This window comes from Crinia signifera, chromosome 5, assembly GCF_055691185.1.
Source record: "Crinia signifera chromosome 5, ASM5569118v1, whole genome shotgun sequence".
Taxonomy (NCBI): Eukaryota; Metazoa; Chordata; class Amphibia; order Anura; family Myobatrachidae; genus Crinia; species Crinia signifera.
Window position 1 is genome coordinate 42,955,331 of NC_139221.1, and position 17,662 is coordinate 42,972,992.

Sequence of the window (17,662 nt, forward strand, 5' to 3'; positions counted from 1 at the left end):
ATTAGTAACTAGGGAACCCTGTTTTCTGCTCCGGTGACACTAGAGGAAGTGACGTGGATGTTATTTATATATCTGCTGAGTTTTTGCTGCAGGAAACATTGCAGAGCTTCTGTGCATAGTGCTGCTGTGACCAGTCTTTTGACTGGACAAAAAGCTTCATGCACTATGGGTGCAAATAATAGGGAATGATACATGCTGCACATTGATGCCCTCCAACAACTGTACACATCACGGCAAGCAGTTTACATGGTTAATCAGCAATTATGGGCAATAATGCTAAAGTTGCATTACAGCAGCAATAACACCCCTGGCAAGGTATACTGTATGACATATGAGTGTGCTGGGGTGTACAGATTGACCTCATTACTAAAATGGATTAGATGCATTCAGTATGTTTATAAGAAAACCAATGCCACTTCTGTTTTCGTTGCACTGGGGGATGAGTTATATTTGTGACCAATGCAGATTCCACAGGTACTGTATGTTGCGGAGTGAATGTAGGATCAGTGATACTAAGGAGTTCCCATATTGTTAGTTGAGGATGTTCTAGGTTTGTACAACTCTGGTTTATAGCCATCCTTGTGCACGTATCAGTGATGCTGCCTGGCTCACACACACACACACACACACACACTCACACACACACATTACTCTGAGATCACCTAGCCAGGATGCACACACGCTGCTGTGAGCTCAGGGTAATGTCAGGGGACCCAGTGAGAAAGGAAGGTTGTTCACCTCTCGTTTACTTCAATATTATCACTTGTGTGCCTCTTCTGGGCTTCTTCCAGCCACAGTGGCTTCATGAAAGCAACACCCTGCATCAGCCTTCCCAGTGATCTGTCTGACAGCCGGAGATCACACTTGTTTCTGGATATTTGTGTGTATGTGCGTGTTTACAAACTAAAGGAAGATATCGTGGAATACTAACACTACCGCTAATAATCATTATCATAATAACAATACTAATAATATTACAAGAAGCCCCCGACGCATGCGCATGGGGGATGAGCAGCCAGCCCTGGGTGATCTGCCCAGCTTCAACGGATGTGATCAAGGCAAAGATTTGCAGCAATCTTCCAGCATTGATGGTGAAATTGTAAGTATTCCGGATTGGCGATGGCAGGCTGATTACATCGGGCAATATGTGGCCGCAACCTCTTTCTGCTTGAATGTATAGGGCTGTCATGACTGTCATGTTTTTTTCCCTTTAACCGTAGCGTGCATTATAGAACAGTGTAATGTATTGCCATGCAAACCATTGCTTACATGGGAAGCTTTGCTACCAATCAATGGCAATGGGTTCCATTTTTAGATCTCATGTCTTGTAGAAGATACAGGTGTCCAGATGATTTGCCATAGGAAACAAGGATATATATAAATCAGTAGTATATATATATATATATATATATATATATATATATATATATATATATTATAGCTAAATCAGTAAGGGACATCTGAACTGTTGTTTGATATAATTTGATAGATGAAGATCATTACATATATATATATATATATATATATATATATATATATATATATATATATATATTATAAGATTATGATTAGATATGCTGTACATGCTATATATGGTTGCTGTTCTCTGTGCAGTGACACCCGTTCAGCATGACAACGTTTTAGCGCATCTCGGCTGTTGTGCTAATTAGGGACTAAGCAGCCCCTTCCACAGGTATGTACTGTAAGCGCTGCATTCTAGCTGTGTGCAAGCATCCAGTGCAGGCAGCATGCCCCCATCCTCCCAGATGCCAATGTAGTACCTTACTGTATCAGTGCAGATACAGACGCTCTCTCTTCTGACCACCCATCTATTTCCCAGATAACCTTCTCTTCTCTACTATAATGCGGCTATTACGATAATTAACACTATATTGTGTTAATAGGTGGGCACTGCATTAATTGGCAATCCTTGCATATTTGCTTAATATGACACAAAGGTACGGAATTGTTGCTTCACAGCCTCTGTGCTACTGTAAATTCCTCCCTCCACTACCATCTGCATGCTGGGATTTGTAGTTCCACTAGCAATGGTATGCTACAGGTAGATCTGATTCGTAGGATCGCACTGCGGTATCCTCTGATAGTACCTACTGTACGCCTGCTGTAATACAGTAGGTTGCCCTGCACATTCATTCATCCTTTTACTAAGATGCTACTTTGCTTGGAATTGTTTGACAGATGTACAGTATAATGTATTTATTACTGTACTGAGAGGTAGTGCTGGGCATGGCCGGGTGGCACAGGTTGGGCACACGTTGCTGGATGGGCAGAGGATGGCATAGCACTGCAGCTGTACAGAAATGCAGTAGGGACTGGGAGTGACAGAGATGTCCTCACAACCTTCAACGCGGTCGATAGAATAAACATTTAGGTTGTATAATCTGGGTTTTCTTTAAATAAATCCACAATCGAACACCCGCTTCACCTGTCCATAGTGCATAGTGGGGCTGTAAAATGGGAGGTAATATACTGCTGTACAGTGATTGATTATCTCTGTTACTTAACGATCCCATATAGAGAAACATAACGACTGGCATGCAGTGAATGGGAACTGAAAGTGGCCTTGAAAAAAATGTCTAAAAGTGGCCTCAGGGGATCAGCACCAAATCAAATGTAGGCAGATTCAACACCAAAATAGTAAGGATTAATACATACCTACACTTGTGTGGAAGTCATTGGCACCTAGACCTTTAAGCTGCTGTGACATACCCCAAACCTCCACATTTAAAATGATACCCCCCCCCCCCCCCCCCAGACTGAACACAGACCTCAAAACCTCCATCAAGCAGACAAGCAACTCATTACCATAAAGATCCCCTGAATATTACAAATATCCCCACCCCTCCCCCCGGTGGTGCCCAGAAATACCCCAGACATTGTAACAGGCCCCACTTCTGTCCCTTTAACAGATATCACAATGGATGAGTATTTGCAGCATCAGGTTCTCTATTCTGGGAACCAACAAAGGTTGTTTGTGTGGGAGACAGAAGGAGGGCAGAGGTACTACTCTCCACATCTTTAAAAAAAATCACTAGCTGCAAGGTGGCCTCATAGGTGTGTTGGCCTACCAAGAATCTTCCCTGTGAGGTTTATGGCCAATCTAACCCTGATGTGCTCTGCCTTCCACCACGCTACCATATCCACACTCCATGCCCGACCCCTCTACCATAGCCACACAGGTGCTTCACATCCAACCCCTCTACCATTTCCACACACTGGTGCCCTACATCCCACCCACTACCAAATCCACACACTGATACTGTACGTCCCACCCCTCTACCATATCCACACACTGGTGTTCTACATCCCACTCCTCTACCTTATCCACACACTGGTGCTGCACAACTCATCCATCTACCATAACCACACACAGGTGCTCCACATCCCACCCCTCTACCATATCCACACATCGGTGCTGCACATCTCATCCATCTACCATATCTGCACAGAGGTGCTCCATATCCCATTCCTCTTTCAAATCCACTCAGAGTAGCTCCACATACCATCTCTGAACTATGTCCACACATAGGTGACCCACATACCACATCTCTACCATATGCACACACAGGGACTCCATATCGCACCCTTTTACCATATCCACACATAGGTGCTCCACATCCCACCCCCTCTACCATATCCACACACAGGTGCTCCACATACCATCCATCTACCATATCCACACACAGGTGCTCCACATCCCACCCCTCTACCATATCCACACACAGGTGCTCCATGTCCCATGCCTCTACCATATCCACACACAGGTGCTCCACAACCCACCCCTCTACTATAGCCACACACAGGTGCTCCACATCCTACCCCTCTACTATAGCCACACACAGGTGCTCCACATCCCACCCCTCTACCATATCCACACACAGGTGCTCCATGTCCCATGCCTCTACCATATCCACACACAGATGCTCCACATCCCACCCCTCTACCATAGCCACACACAGGTGCTCCACATGCCACCCCTCTACCATATTCACACACACACAGGTGCTCCACATCCCATCCCTCTACCATAGCCACACACAGGTGCTCCACATCCCACTCCTCTACCATATCCACACACAGGTGCTCCACATACCATCCCTCTACCATATGCACACACAGGTGCTCCATGTCCCATGCCTCTACCATATCCACACACAGGTGCTCCATATCCCACCCCTCCACCATAGACACACACAGGTGCTCCACCCCCCTCCCCTCTACCATATTCACACACAGGTGCTCCACATCCCACCCATCTAACATATATATATATATATATATATATATATATATATATACACATAGGGGCTCCACATCCCACCCCTCTACCATTTCCACACACAGGTACTCCACATCGGGATGTGCAGTCAGGGGAGGGAGTGTCTCCCCTGTCATTAATGATTAACATAATAAAATAATACAAAGGAAATACTTATGACACATATTACTGTACATGGGCGGGTGGCTGGGAGCAGGGCAGACAGCAGCAGTGCCTCTGGGAGCAGGCGGGTGGTGGCATCGGTGGCAGCAGCAGCAGAGTCGGAGGGCGGGTGTTTGAAGCTGCAGACAGGACTCAGAGGTTCATGTGTCATAAGTATACTGTATGCTTTATATTATTCTAATAATTTTTACCCCATTTTTTTAAATTGGTTTCAGAGCACCCAGAGCGGTGTCTTCCACTGTCAATATTAAAGTACCAGAACCAGGGAGTGAGCAGTGGGGCCAAGCAGCTTCTGTGACAAGGACATGTTTTCTGCCTATATGAAAGCACGCCCCTGTCACTGAGGCAGATGTGATTGGGGACAGTGGCAGAACAATGGGCAGACCCCATGGTGGCTTGGTGGAGCCAAAACCAACGGGGTCTCCGGAGAGCGTTGGGTTGGGTTGCTTCTGCCTTGACAGGCAGTAGCTGCTCTGCCAGTCTCTGCTGCTTATGCAGATGGCAACTCCCACACATTTCTGTCAGTTCAGAAGCAACCCGGACCCAGCGCTCCCCACAGGGCCACCGTCGCTGGCTCCACCAAGCCAGTGCCTCTCAACCACTAATGCCACCGCACACCACTGCTCCACGTCCCATCCCTCTACTGCAAAGGTGCTTCTCATCCTACCCCACTACCATTTATACACTTACTCCAAGTACTCCATATCCTATCCCTCTACCATATCCACATATATGACGTTTGGTACAAGTCAACTGATCCTATCAGTGATGGAAATTCCTAAATTTCCTAAAAAATATATTTTGTAGTTGTGACCAAAGATGTACTTTATATACAACATTTGTGGCTTATCTAAGTATTGCCTTGTTTACGGAATTAGACTTTTGTTATTAAGGGGTTCATGAAGCAGGGAAAAGAGTGGAGAAGTGAGCTAGTGGAGAAGTTCTCCATGCCAACCAATCAGCTTTGAAGTAACATTTACCAAAGACATTCTATAAAATTATACAAAGCAACTGATTTTTTACCATGGGCAACTTCTCCATTGGCTCACTTCTCCACGCTTTTCACTGCTTAATGAATAGACGCCGAAGTTATTGGAAAAGTTTTCTTCTGTCAACTCCTCAATCTCCACTAGATAATATGGGCGATTCAGATCTGCTCAGTCAGGTCCTAATTCGCTTCCCTGGCCAACGGTGTGGGTTTGAATATGCGCATATGCAATCTCCAAGAGTGAACGCGGGGCATCGCAACAGAATGGGCAGGAAGAAGGCTGGCATGGGGTGGACGTAGGGGACCAGCCAGTGTTTTATGGGCATGGCCACAAAAACAGCAGGCATTCCCATGAAAACTGCGAACGCAGGTGTACCCATGCATCCTTGGGGCAGGCTGTTGGCTGTTGACGTCACATGACATAAGCACACCTGCCCCCAATTCGGCGGTTATCTGGCATCTGAAAAGTCTTGGCTGGAGACATAATTCGATGGTGAGCATGTCAGGAAAGTGGTGGAAGATGTTTCCAACAGTTTATATGAGACGCTGGAATTTTTAGGTATCTTTTATAGCCATCTTCTACTTTACAACAGTAACAGTATATAACAGTGTATCTATTGTCAGGCTGTAAGCTGCATAGAGGAGCCCATGGATGTTGAGTCTACGCAGTGATGTAAATCTAGATATAGAGTCTTCGCCAGGGGTAGGCAAGTCATTTTTAATGGAGTCTGGAAATTTCTAATTACTTTGATTGAGGTCCACAAAATCAAATATCTGTAATGTAATTAATAACCTCAAGTTTTTATTTTGGTGCTGAAACTTATACCACATTCCTTATATTTTAAGTATACGTCTCAGCACCAAAAATAAAAACTTGAGGCTTAAAACTTTACTAGACATTACGAGCCTGCACCGCTGGGTAGCTTGTTTTCCCCTTGAGGCAGGAAAGAGCTATCAGTCTGTCTCCTGTGCCTTTATGCTTGTTGACCAGGTCCTTGGGGATCCTCCAAGGAGGACTGGGATACACTCAGTGCCTTAGCCTCTACATCAGTCACTTCCCGACACACCGTGTGTGCCTGCTGTCGTGACTAATCTAACCAAACGCCGTAATACTCGTACCATGGTACGGGAAGCAAGATGGACGTTCCGACCTTTATGCGTCATTACAGTGTGACTGCCCTGCTACCAAGGGCTGTGGCACTAATCTACAATCAAGAGACAGTCCACTTTTCTGCCCGTTGCATTCTGACTGTTGCCTACCGTTGGTCTACGTAGTGATGTAAATCTAGGCAAAGGAATTGTTCCACTCTAGGCTCCAGGTGCTGGGGGAGGGAGGGGGGGCATCAGCAGGGATAGAGAAGACTCCTCCAGAATGCTGGCATATTAAGTCAAGATCTCCTGGTCATTGTAATCTAGGCTACACATTGTATTAGAGCCATGCACAGTGTTAGAGAGACAGCCATTCTCAATGTGGTCGGGCACAATTGAGGAGATCTTGATCAAGTTGTGTCTAAGTGTAGATGCTGCAATCTGAGTCATTGGAGGGAGCTTTCCAAAGCTTGGAAAGTAAAATATTGGGGAGATAAAGTACCAACCAATGATCTATAACTGGCATTTTTAAAATGCAACCTCTAAAATGACAGTTAGAAGCTTATTGGTTGGTACCAGTGTTCCCTCTAAGCTGTGCGCACGTGCGCGCGCACACAACTCAAGGAGCATGCGCACAGACATTACAACAGAGCGCACAAAGCAGCAGTGGTCCCTTTTTTGCAGTTGTGGACTCAATTAATGTGTGTTTCACCCATTAATTACATTGTGTGCTGTGTTTTGAATGTTTCAATGTTTAATATCATTTTGAAGTAAAGTTAACACAAATGCTGAACGTCATTTTCCAGTTATATATAAGTGACGCACAAAAATTTAATTTTCCTTCCAAAGTTGCACAGCCAAAATCTTTTGCCGCACACAGCCTTCGTAAAATTAGAGGGAACATTGGTTGGTACTTTATCTCTCTCAAAGATGTCCACTTCAAATTAGTGCACAGTACTACAAAGAACTGTCATCTGTCATCTTAACGTATGAATACCACTAAACGTGGACAAAAGCAGCTCATGTTAAATGTTGTGTAAGTCAGACTATTTGTAAGGGATAATGCTACAATAGGCATATCACTGCTATTATGCCATCCTGCAAAGGAGTTTGCACTTTGTTTTACAGACAGATTATTTCTTGCACAAGGGCGAAACTACCATAGGTGCAAGGGGTACAGCTGCTATGGTAATCTGTTGGTACTTGTTTCCTAGCACGGCCACAATCGGGGGGTAATCGTGTACCTTAACTTAAGGTACACGATTACCCCTGATGGACCCGATTTCCTTTGAAATCAGGTCGATTTTGCCGGCAAAGGCAAAATCGGGTCCATCGCGTCGGTCAGGTGCATTAACATGGCACGCGACGCGACCGACGCGATGCACCCGATTTTCCCATAGGGTTCAATGTTAAAATATTTTTAACATTGTAATCGCTTTCATCGCATCGGTCTTGTGCCATTATAATGGCACAAGATGTGATGGATGCGATTAAGCACTTTTTACATAGCTAACAATGGAAAATGGGCCAATATGGCCCATTTCTCATTGTATATGCCCCCCCCCCTATTGGGAACGTCACCCCACGATTAACGCCAACCCGAAGCGTGGCAAGCGTAGCAAGCCCGCGAGTGGCGGCGGTACGCGTCCTCCGACCTTTTCATACCTCTACTATCCACGTTGGCGTGGAGTTGAGAATATAAAGTGTGGCGAGCGCAGCGAGCAACCGAGCCCGAAGCGTGGCGAGCGCAGCGAGCCCCGCGAGGGGACGCGTATACCTCACGGGCTCGCTACGCTCGCCACGCTTCGGGTTGCCGTCAATCGTGGGGTGCCGTTGAGGGGGTTAAAATTGGGGTCTGGGGAGAGTTTTACATTGAATTCAATGTAAAATAGGGTCCCAGGGACCCTATTCACATTTCAATCAATGTAAAAATCGGGACCATCGCGTCGGTCGCATTGCATGCGATTTGGTCGCATGCGATGCGATCGATGCGATGCGACCGACCCAATCAACATCGGTGTGGCCGTGCTAGGAAACAAGTATCAATATGTTTTACATACATTTATTACCATCAGTTGCTAAATAGGGGGCCCTTACAAACTTTTACTATGGGGTCTACGAATATCTAGTTACGCCTCTGTTCTTGCATATTTTATTACACTGTCAGCTAATTCTATGGAGCACTACAGGAGTCAGGGGAATAAAGGATTCATTTTTCTATCTAAGTCTTTCAACCTGATCCAATATGATTACAATCTATAGTTTGACAAATGCCATTGGGGCTTTACTTCAACCACTTACTGCTAAGGAGACGCAGGACATTGATAATGATGACAATCGGACATGTATGCATGCCAGAAGCAGACAAGAGATACATTACAGACAAAAGAGGTAGATTGTGGGATGTCCAGGATAAAATAATATATGTGTGTGCAGTGCGTAGTTGGTGATGTTAGTGATGGGAGACATGGTTGGAGCTCAAGCTTACAGTAATATCTGGGAACAATCTGTCACACAGGGAAGATGGACTGAATCTGCTGGATCATTAAACTTGAAGGATTTCTGTAGGTACTGTGACAAGGATCACATACACTGGATAAGATAAAGTCTTGGTTTTTATTTTATAGCAAATTCACAGCTTACCAGGTGATCAGCATAAGTAAGAAGGGTTACAGCATTGCAGCATACAGATGTCACAGCATAGTACAAACTCTTCAGAAAGCTCCAGTGGTTCCTCCCTTAGCCCACAACCCAGCTTATCACTTGGGCAGCTAGTCCATATGAGGAAGCCACAGGTACTGCTTGATCACATCAGTCTTCTTGCTGCTGCTGCTGCTGCTGCTGCACTAAAACCTGGACAGGATCTTTCATGTGTAAAGACGCTGTCCCTGCTGCACTCCTCCTCCCTTAGCTTTAACCAGGGGCGGATTGGTAATGAGATCCGGCCCGGGAAAAGTTTTGAAGCAGCCGGGGAGGGGGGGGGGTTGCTAGTGACCAGCCAGGGGGGCGGGGAGGGGGGTCTAGGTGGTGCCGCTGCTTGCCTTTGGTGCCCTGCTAGCTGGCACTAGATGCTGCAGCTGTAGCTGGTGATGTGATGACATCATCCAGGATGTCAAACTGCTCAAAGCCGTGGCCGGCCGCGGACATGTTTTGTGTGGGCAGGACAGCCGGTCAGCGGCCCTGGGGGGGGAGGGGGGGCGGCCCGGACATGGGGGGTATAGTAGTAAATGTGGTCCGGCCCACCGGAAAATCGCCCGGTTTCCCGGCGGCCAAATCCGCCACTGGCTTTAACCAACATGAAGAAGCTAACAAATCTTCAGGCAAGCTCTCCACCTTGCTCACCTCTAGTTGCATCATCTGCCCAGCCACACATTCCTCAACTACTTTCCAGAGGTCGCCCACCTCACCTTCTTCCTCCTCTCCTAGCTTCACCATAGGGTTGCTTGGAGGATCGGACCTACAAACTTCCCGAAAAGGGCATTGAGGTGTTTTCAGAAAAGATGGGGGATTGATGGCGCTTGACTTGTATATCCACAGGATTTAATGAACTCGATATGTGAAACAATAAAAAAAACAATTTTTGTGTAAGTGACACAATATTGAAACAAAGTGAGTGGGGTATGAGGAGTCCCAGTAACTAATTTCGTACCGAAACTCACACTGAAAAGGTGTGCTTGAAGTGTATAAAGGTTTCTTTATGTTAGGGGTACACCCACTGTGACAGGAACACTGACTTTATTGTGCGTACCAAACTTTAAAAGATACCTTTATACACTTAATCTTCATATTGCACAAGTGAGTTTGGTACGCACAATAAAGTCAGTGTTCCTGTCACAGTGGGTGTACCCCTAACATAAAGAAACCTTTATACACTTCAAGCACACCTTTTCAGTGTGAGTTTCGGTACGAAATTAGTTACTGGGACTCCTCATACCCCACTCACTTTGTTTCAATATTGTGTCACTTACACAAAAATTGTTTTTTATTGTTTCACATATCGAGTTCATTAAATCCTGTGGATATACAAGTCAAGCGCCATCAATCCCCCATCTTTTCTGAATACGTCTTGCAAGTGAGGATTATTGAGTGGTTCTCTTTTCGGGATTGAGGCTGCAGGGACTTCATAGCGCCTTGGGACTTTTTCGTATTTGTTTATGGCATTGAGGTGTTGTTTCCCCAGATGGTGCTACACGTCAAATTTAAACTACTGTAAGGCCAAAAAGCAACAGGTCCACAGCATTCACCTCTTTGTTTGTGTGCATCCATTGCAAGGGAGCCAAGGTGACCAAAAAAATTCTCATCCCAAAAAATTATATTGTAAGGACTCATCTGCCCACCTAATGGCCAAGCACTCCACAGTCCCCGAAAGACAACTTTGTATTAACATCTGCCTGGATTAACTACAGCTCAGCTGTTAGCACAAATAAGCCTGCTTTAACCTCTTGTTCTTATAAACTGCTACATTGCTAGTAAAGGTTCTACTTTGGACTGCTACAGAAAACCAATTGCTACAGTATATTGCTACTAAGTTTCCACTGGGACTGTTATATCTATATATAAACTTGGAAACAAGGAAGGAAATCTAGCTTAATTAATATTAGAATCCATAAGATCATATATCATGTCTTAAAAATGCATACTGGAATGATACTGTATTTACTAAGTGAGTCAATCTACTGCATGCAATGCAAATTGAGTTAGAGTCTCTACATTTTCAGTTAAATAAAAAAAATGGAATGTGAGTCAGAGGTAACTTTCAGGAAACAGCTGCCTATAGAAGCCATAGCATTAGTCATGTGAAATGCCGCTCACTTTGTGAGTCAGTAGGCAATACGTTGTAAGATGCAGTAAACAACATTAGTCAGGTTTGAGTAAGTTAGTTTTTAAATTCATTCATAATGCCCATCAAAGTGACAGTTGTGAGCAGTATTCTTTGAATCTGAAGACCAGTGTATTTAAATCTAAAATTCAAATTTCTGTATACAAAATATGCAACAGCCGCAAATAATACCATAACAAGGAACACAAACATTGTTGCGATGATTATGATATTATCGGGGTTATTCTGGTTCACTCGGAAAGGCACAACCACTCTCTAATGGACAAAACCATATGCACTGCAGGTGGGGTGATGTAACATGTGCAGAGAGAGTTAGAATTGGGTGTTTTATTGTTTCTGTGCAGGGTAAATACTGGCTGCTTTATTTTTACACTGGAATATAGATATCAGTTTGTACACCCCCACCCAAATCTAACTCTCTCTGCACATGTTACATCTGCCCCACCTGCAGTCCATTAGAGAGCGATTGTGCATTTCCGAGTGAATCAGAATAACCCCTTAAACGTTAACACTAATACCCAATACACGCTAGCCGACCCCAAGCGGCAATATAGTTAACAATACATGCCGTGGCCAGACGATATTGTGCGTACACCCTGAACGATATTGGCAGCTGATATCGTTTTGTTGTGTCACCGGTACCTGCTAACATGCAGGTCATTTGGATGTATAGCCAAATTGTCCTGCAAGTTCAGTAGACATCAATCAGTCATACTCAAGAAACTCTGTATTTTGAAATTTTCCATATTTCGGAATTTCGAACATTAGGCTCAACCTGCAGAAGTTGCAAATCTTTAAGCTTGGAGTGGAGTATGCAAGTACAGATTCTTTTGTCACCTCTCATCTTTGGGATTGCTAAGTACAGCTTGTCTCTGGGTTAAAGCATCCATGATCTTCAGTGCTGTGTAGTGGATGACATCGGGGTGGGGTGCTACGGATGAGATAAAGGCTCGTTGGCATCTTGCAAGCCTATATTAGACTACTCTGAACATGCTTGAGATGCAGCTTCCTCTTAATTACCTCTCCAGTGGCTGCCTGATCATTATTATACACAGAAAGTTTGAATGATTGGGGTGAGTGTGAGGTATGCAGTTTAAAACCTCATTGTCTGTAGGCTCATTTGGATCCATGTAGAACTAGCAGGAGTAGAGGATTATTTTCTAGTCCTAGAGATAATAGAATAATTCTCTTCATAAAATGCCCCAGTCTGTCTTACAAGACACATATACATTTAGGTGGTCAGTAAGCCCCATTTGTGATAAGCGTTTACTAGAAGCACATAGTAAAATAATCTTACATGTACAGGGGTGCAGGGTGTGCGGGCCACGGCTGGATGTAATCCACCAAAATGCTGGCTCCTGCTCAGTGACAGGAGATGGGTGCTGCACTGTAACATTAAGTGCAGCATTGGCTCCTGTCACAATGTAGGAGCTGAGACTGCAGATAGCACAGTCACCGGTGGCAGCAAGCATCTCTGGAACCGGTGCAGTGCCAAAAAAATGAGGGTCGGTAAGCAAAACCATGCCCGCTCCTGCAATGTCATGCCCCACTTGCAAAGCCACACCCCTTTTTGTGGCACAGGCATGTGCATGTAATCTTCTATGCCGCCTCGAGTGTCAATTAGGTAGGTGCCATTGCTATGAGACCCAAAGGCATACTTGCCAGGCTGGTGCAGTAAGGAGCTTGGTAGGGTACAGGGGGGTGTGATGGAGGAATACATGATGCTCTATTGGAGCGGAGTGGGGGCGTGACTGTGATTGTGAAGATTACTGGCACAGTAAAGCATGAGAAGGGGACCACAAAGATGCAATGTAGTGTGTGTGCTACTCCTGGGGGGGGGGGGGGACTTGGCTGCTGACCAGGAGCCTTGCCAACTTTTCCAGGTGATCAGGAGCACCACCCAATTATTGTGAGCCTCAGGGCTATTCCGGGAGATCAAACAAGTATGCCCAGAGGCTTATGGGGTGGCAAACCCAGATCATATAGTTGCTTGCCATGTAAACTATAATGTGAACTAGGGCATAAAATTAAGTAGGGCAATATAATTGGGCATAAAATGAACAACAACTGTGGAGAGAGGTCTCTAGAAGCACTCAGATGGACCCCTTTAAAATATTAATATAAGGCCCCCACATTTCTGGCTATGGCCCTGCCTATATGTATTTTAGATCTTTCAACAGACGATGCCTCTTCCGATGTAAGGAATTGTGGTTTGGGCAAAGAGTTTTATGCAGAAGACACTTAAATCAGTAGTAAGTTTTTATGACCTACACATGATTACTTTTACAACACCACTGACTGGACTAGCCGGCTAGAGATGCTCCTAGTTCTGCCTTGTTCATTTTCCAGGCCTTAGGCAATGATAATAATGACAGGTAAAGGATGCAGTTGTACATACAATTCTCACTTTCTTTCATGTCCCCCTGTGTAGTACATTGGTACCCTTCCTTATTTACCTACAGTCTGTAGGCAGTGGGTATTGTTGTGTAACAATTCATGAGATTAGTATAAACCTACAGCTTTCATGACACAATCAGTGACAAAGATGTGATCTATTTTGTGTAGTTCCTACCAACAGCAGGGGCTACAACTGGTCACTGCTGCCAGGTCCCCCCCCACCGCCCAGGTCCCGGCATCTATACAATGTATCTGACAGGTGCTGGGACCCCGGTGCATGTGCAGTAGTGGCGACAGTACTGCGCATGGGCAAATTCCTGGCTTCTATGGACTGCAGATGCTGTAGCCCATAGAAGTCAGATAGGGTTGATGGTAAGGCAGGGAGTGACTTCCTACAAGAAAACAACTCTCTGCTTTCCACAGCGTGGTCTGGCAGTCCCGAAGAGAGGAAACACCTCCCAATGGGACTGCCTTGTGTGTCTGTGACTGGTGAGTAGGTCTTCCAATAGGAAGTCACTGCCAGTCACGGTAAAGCCAGTGCAGTCTCATGGACTACATCTGGCTCACTGGCATCACCTGGGGAGGCTGCAATTCTGCAACCCATACAAAATTCACCCACAGTTCCTCATCTTTTTTTTTTTTTTTAATTTAGGTGTTGGTGTGGGGTTTCCTGTAGGGTAAGTATCCTGTGACACCATTCTCATGTGATTCAGAGCCACTGTAATCATGTCAGACTTCCAGCAGTTTGATAATGTCATAGAAATGAGCGAATATTCTTTTAATATTTAGCCATTTAAAACTCTCATTAATAGCTAACAAAGGGCCTGATTCAGGGATGTATGCTAGTGCTCCCACAGCTGCAATTGTGCAGCCACTGGTATCTGCAGTAAAACACCCCCTGGCCCCATTACTTTGCCTCAAAGGTGAATAGACCTCTACATTAAGGCAGTATAGACAGTTTAATGATTATCAATACTGCCTTGAAGTAAGTGGTTCTATTCCAGCATGGTCCTTTGTGGAGTTTGTATATTCTGCGAGTGCTTGAGTGGGTTAAGCGCAGACTGCATGGTCCAAGTGGATGCTATATGCTGTCAGACAGGAGGCGTCCGTTTACATGACCCTATATAGGGTTATATGCAGTGGCAGCAACTACCTTATGGTAGGAGGGGGACTGCCGCTGGCCGCGATGCAGGCGCCCCTACTGCCGTCTCTTCTCCTGGTCCCTCCTTCTTGCTCCTCAGGTCCTCACCACCACAGCAGCTGCCACAGTGTTCCCGATGCCTGTACACTGATGACAGGCACCGGGACCAGCCCATTGGCAGTATCCACCTCTGTACTGCGCATAAGGCCAGCTTGGGCAACAGCCAAGATGAAGTGAAATCACAGTCCTGGCATCTGTACAGTACAGATGACAGGCACCGGGACTAAAGGTGGCCATACACACGCAGATTTATCTTCAGATCTGTCTGGTTGGAACAAAAACATGGTTATGGATGAGAGCAAATGACAGTTGACCATTTGCTTGGAAATGCTGGAAAACTGCCACTCATCCATAACCATGTTTTTGTTCCAACCAGCCAGATCTGAAGATAAATCTTACTAGTGTATGGGCACCTTAACACATGCACAGTGCCAACAATGCCCCTGGTCCTATGAGCTGCTTCATCTGCAGACCACAGAAGTCAAAGAGGCAGCCCCCTGAGGGAGGGAACGCCTCCCAATGGGGCTGCCTTGGGTGACTGGCAGGTCAGACTTCCAATAGGAAGTCACTGCCAGTCACAGTGAAGCCAGTGCAGTCTCCCAGGCTGCATCTGGCTTCACTACAGTGTAAAATTTTACCTGGGGGGGGGGGGGGGGTTAAAAACTGCCACTGATTATTTGTTCTGATATTTTTAAAGGAGGTACCTCAAATCAAAATTGCAGTGTAAAAATAAAGCAGTCAGTATTTACCCTGCACATAAACAAAATAACTCACACAAATCTAACTCTCTCTGCACATGTTACATCTGCCCCACCTGCAGTGCACATGGTTTTGTTCATTTTGAGACCAAATTTGTACTGCGATCAGATCTGAATAAGGGCCCATGTGTTGAGTTCTGTAAGTGATTTCCCTCATGCCATGTGTCGGCATCATGATTTGAACAGCAACAGTAACTCTGTGCTGAATGGGGAAATGAATGATGTAAGCAGATTCCCTTGGGCAGCAAGGGAGACACATACCTGCATCACACACAGGTGCTCCCCACAGGTACATATCACCGGCTAGCAGTAATATCTAGGTGTGTAATATAAGCACCAGCAATGACAATGTTCCACACACAAATCTAATTAAGCACAGTTTCAAGTTTACAGTTATATAAATTATTATTACAGTAACATTGCTCCATAGTTGTATCGGTGGCGACGGCGGGGGAAGCAGCGGGAACCCCTGCCAAGCTCCGTTGCCATGGGGCGTGCGAGCGTCTCGTGTGCGCGCGCCCCTGGTGGTAGCTGGCCGCTGGAAGGGGATGGCGGTATAATCGCCATCCCCTGCAAAGATGAGCCCTGCTACATCTGTATGTACATATTTACAGTGTATATATATATAAATATATATATATATATATATATATATATATATATATATATATAGTGAGCATCCAACTCATTGCTTCATCCTCATCTCCGCCGGGGATAAAGATAATTAGAGCGCAACATAAAGGATAGTGTGCGGCTGGAAGTACTGTGAGTCAATGTGACTCACTGACACTGTCATCTCATCGGAATGCACTTGCAATTTTCCAAAGTACATAGTCGTGTCCGACGCCCTGACCTGATTGTGCGCATAACTAGGGCTGTGCTTCTACATGGGGGGAAGTAAACTGCACAATCTGATTTCGGTTTGTGAGCGAGGTCAGCCAGGCCTAACTCTAGATTTAGTGTTACATAATGAGCAGGCCAGTATGTTGGATGGAGCCTCTGTGACCATGGCTCCCTCAGTTTGCAGGTGGCAGCTGAGGAATAAAATGAAGGCCTAATTTATTCCATGCTTGTACTGTGGGGGGTAACTTTCGTAATGTGACTGCCAATGTAACTTACTAATGGACCCATTACTGTATAACCTTCATTATATGCCCATGGGCAGTATGACTGGCGAGCCCCTGAGTGCCTACACATGTGTGTTTAGCATTACATGTGTATCAGCCTAGGAACCATTAGTCAGGCCCAGTCAGGGGCATTACTGTGTGCGGCATAATGTAGTGCATTGTGTCAGTGTAAGGTAGTCTTCCTGCAGAGCCACGCCCATTACAGCAAGGTCAAACACCCTACTCACGGTGTCTATGCACCGACATTCGCACAGAAAGCATGAAAAAAAATCATGACAACCTTTTGACTGTCGTCCTTCTGACCATGTCAACCATGCTGACCTATTTCAGGTGTTGGCCTAAGACTTGCTGACCATCAGTGGTCGACCCAATGACGCATACACATTTTTATGGAGTTAACGGGGAGTAGTGTCAAAGATGCAGTCGTGTCCTGCTCATTTTCAGGAAGATAACATGCTGTCAGCTGCAGAGATACACGGCGCCTGCATTGCTACCGCCACCTCCAGTCTGCATTGCCACAGACCTGCTCAAGCAATGGATGCTCCTCGTTCTTTTGCGTATCGGCTAGGAATTTTTATGCAGTCACCAATGAGTTGCAATAGTTCCGGTAGGCATCTCTTTTCATTTCTGGGCATCAGCTTCACTTGCTAACATGAGCAGTTCTGTAGTCGAGTAAATCACAATTGCATTAGCATACAACTCTGAAGACTCCCAAAAAATATGCTTTTTGGGCCTGATTTCAACCCAATTCCAGCGGATCGGGCTGAGAAATTGGGTGAAATTGTACCAAATCGCATGTA

The 17,662-nt window shown here is 45.4% G+C and overlaps 1 protein-coding gene across 2 annotated transcripts in view; it reads left to right on the top strand.

Annotated features, from left to right (window-relative positions):
• Nucleotides 1-586: 586 nt before the first annotated feature.
• RGS20 (regulator of G protein signaling 20) overlaps nucleotides 587-17,662 on the top strand; it is a 46,428-nt gene continuing 29,352 nt past the window's right edge. Inside the window, exon 1 of one of the 2 annotated variants that reach the window (XM_083187099.1) lies at nucleotides 587-1,099. In XM_083187099.1, coding sequence (XP_083043225.1) covers nucleotides 1,008-1,099 — 92 coding nt within the window. In that variant the 5' untranslated portion in view covers nucleotides 587-1,007. The remainder of the gene's footprint in view (nucleotides 1,100-17,662) is intronic. The other variant, XM_083187098.1, reaches the window with a different exon arrangement.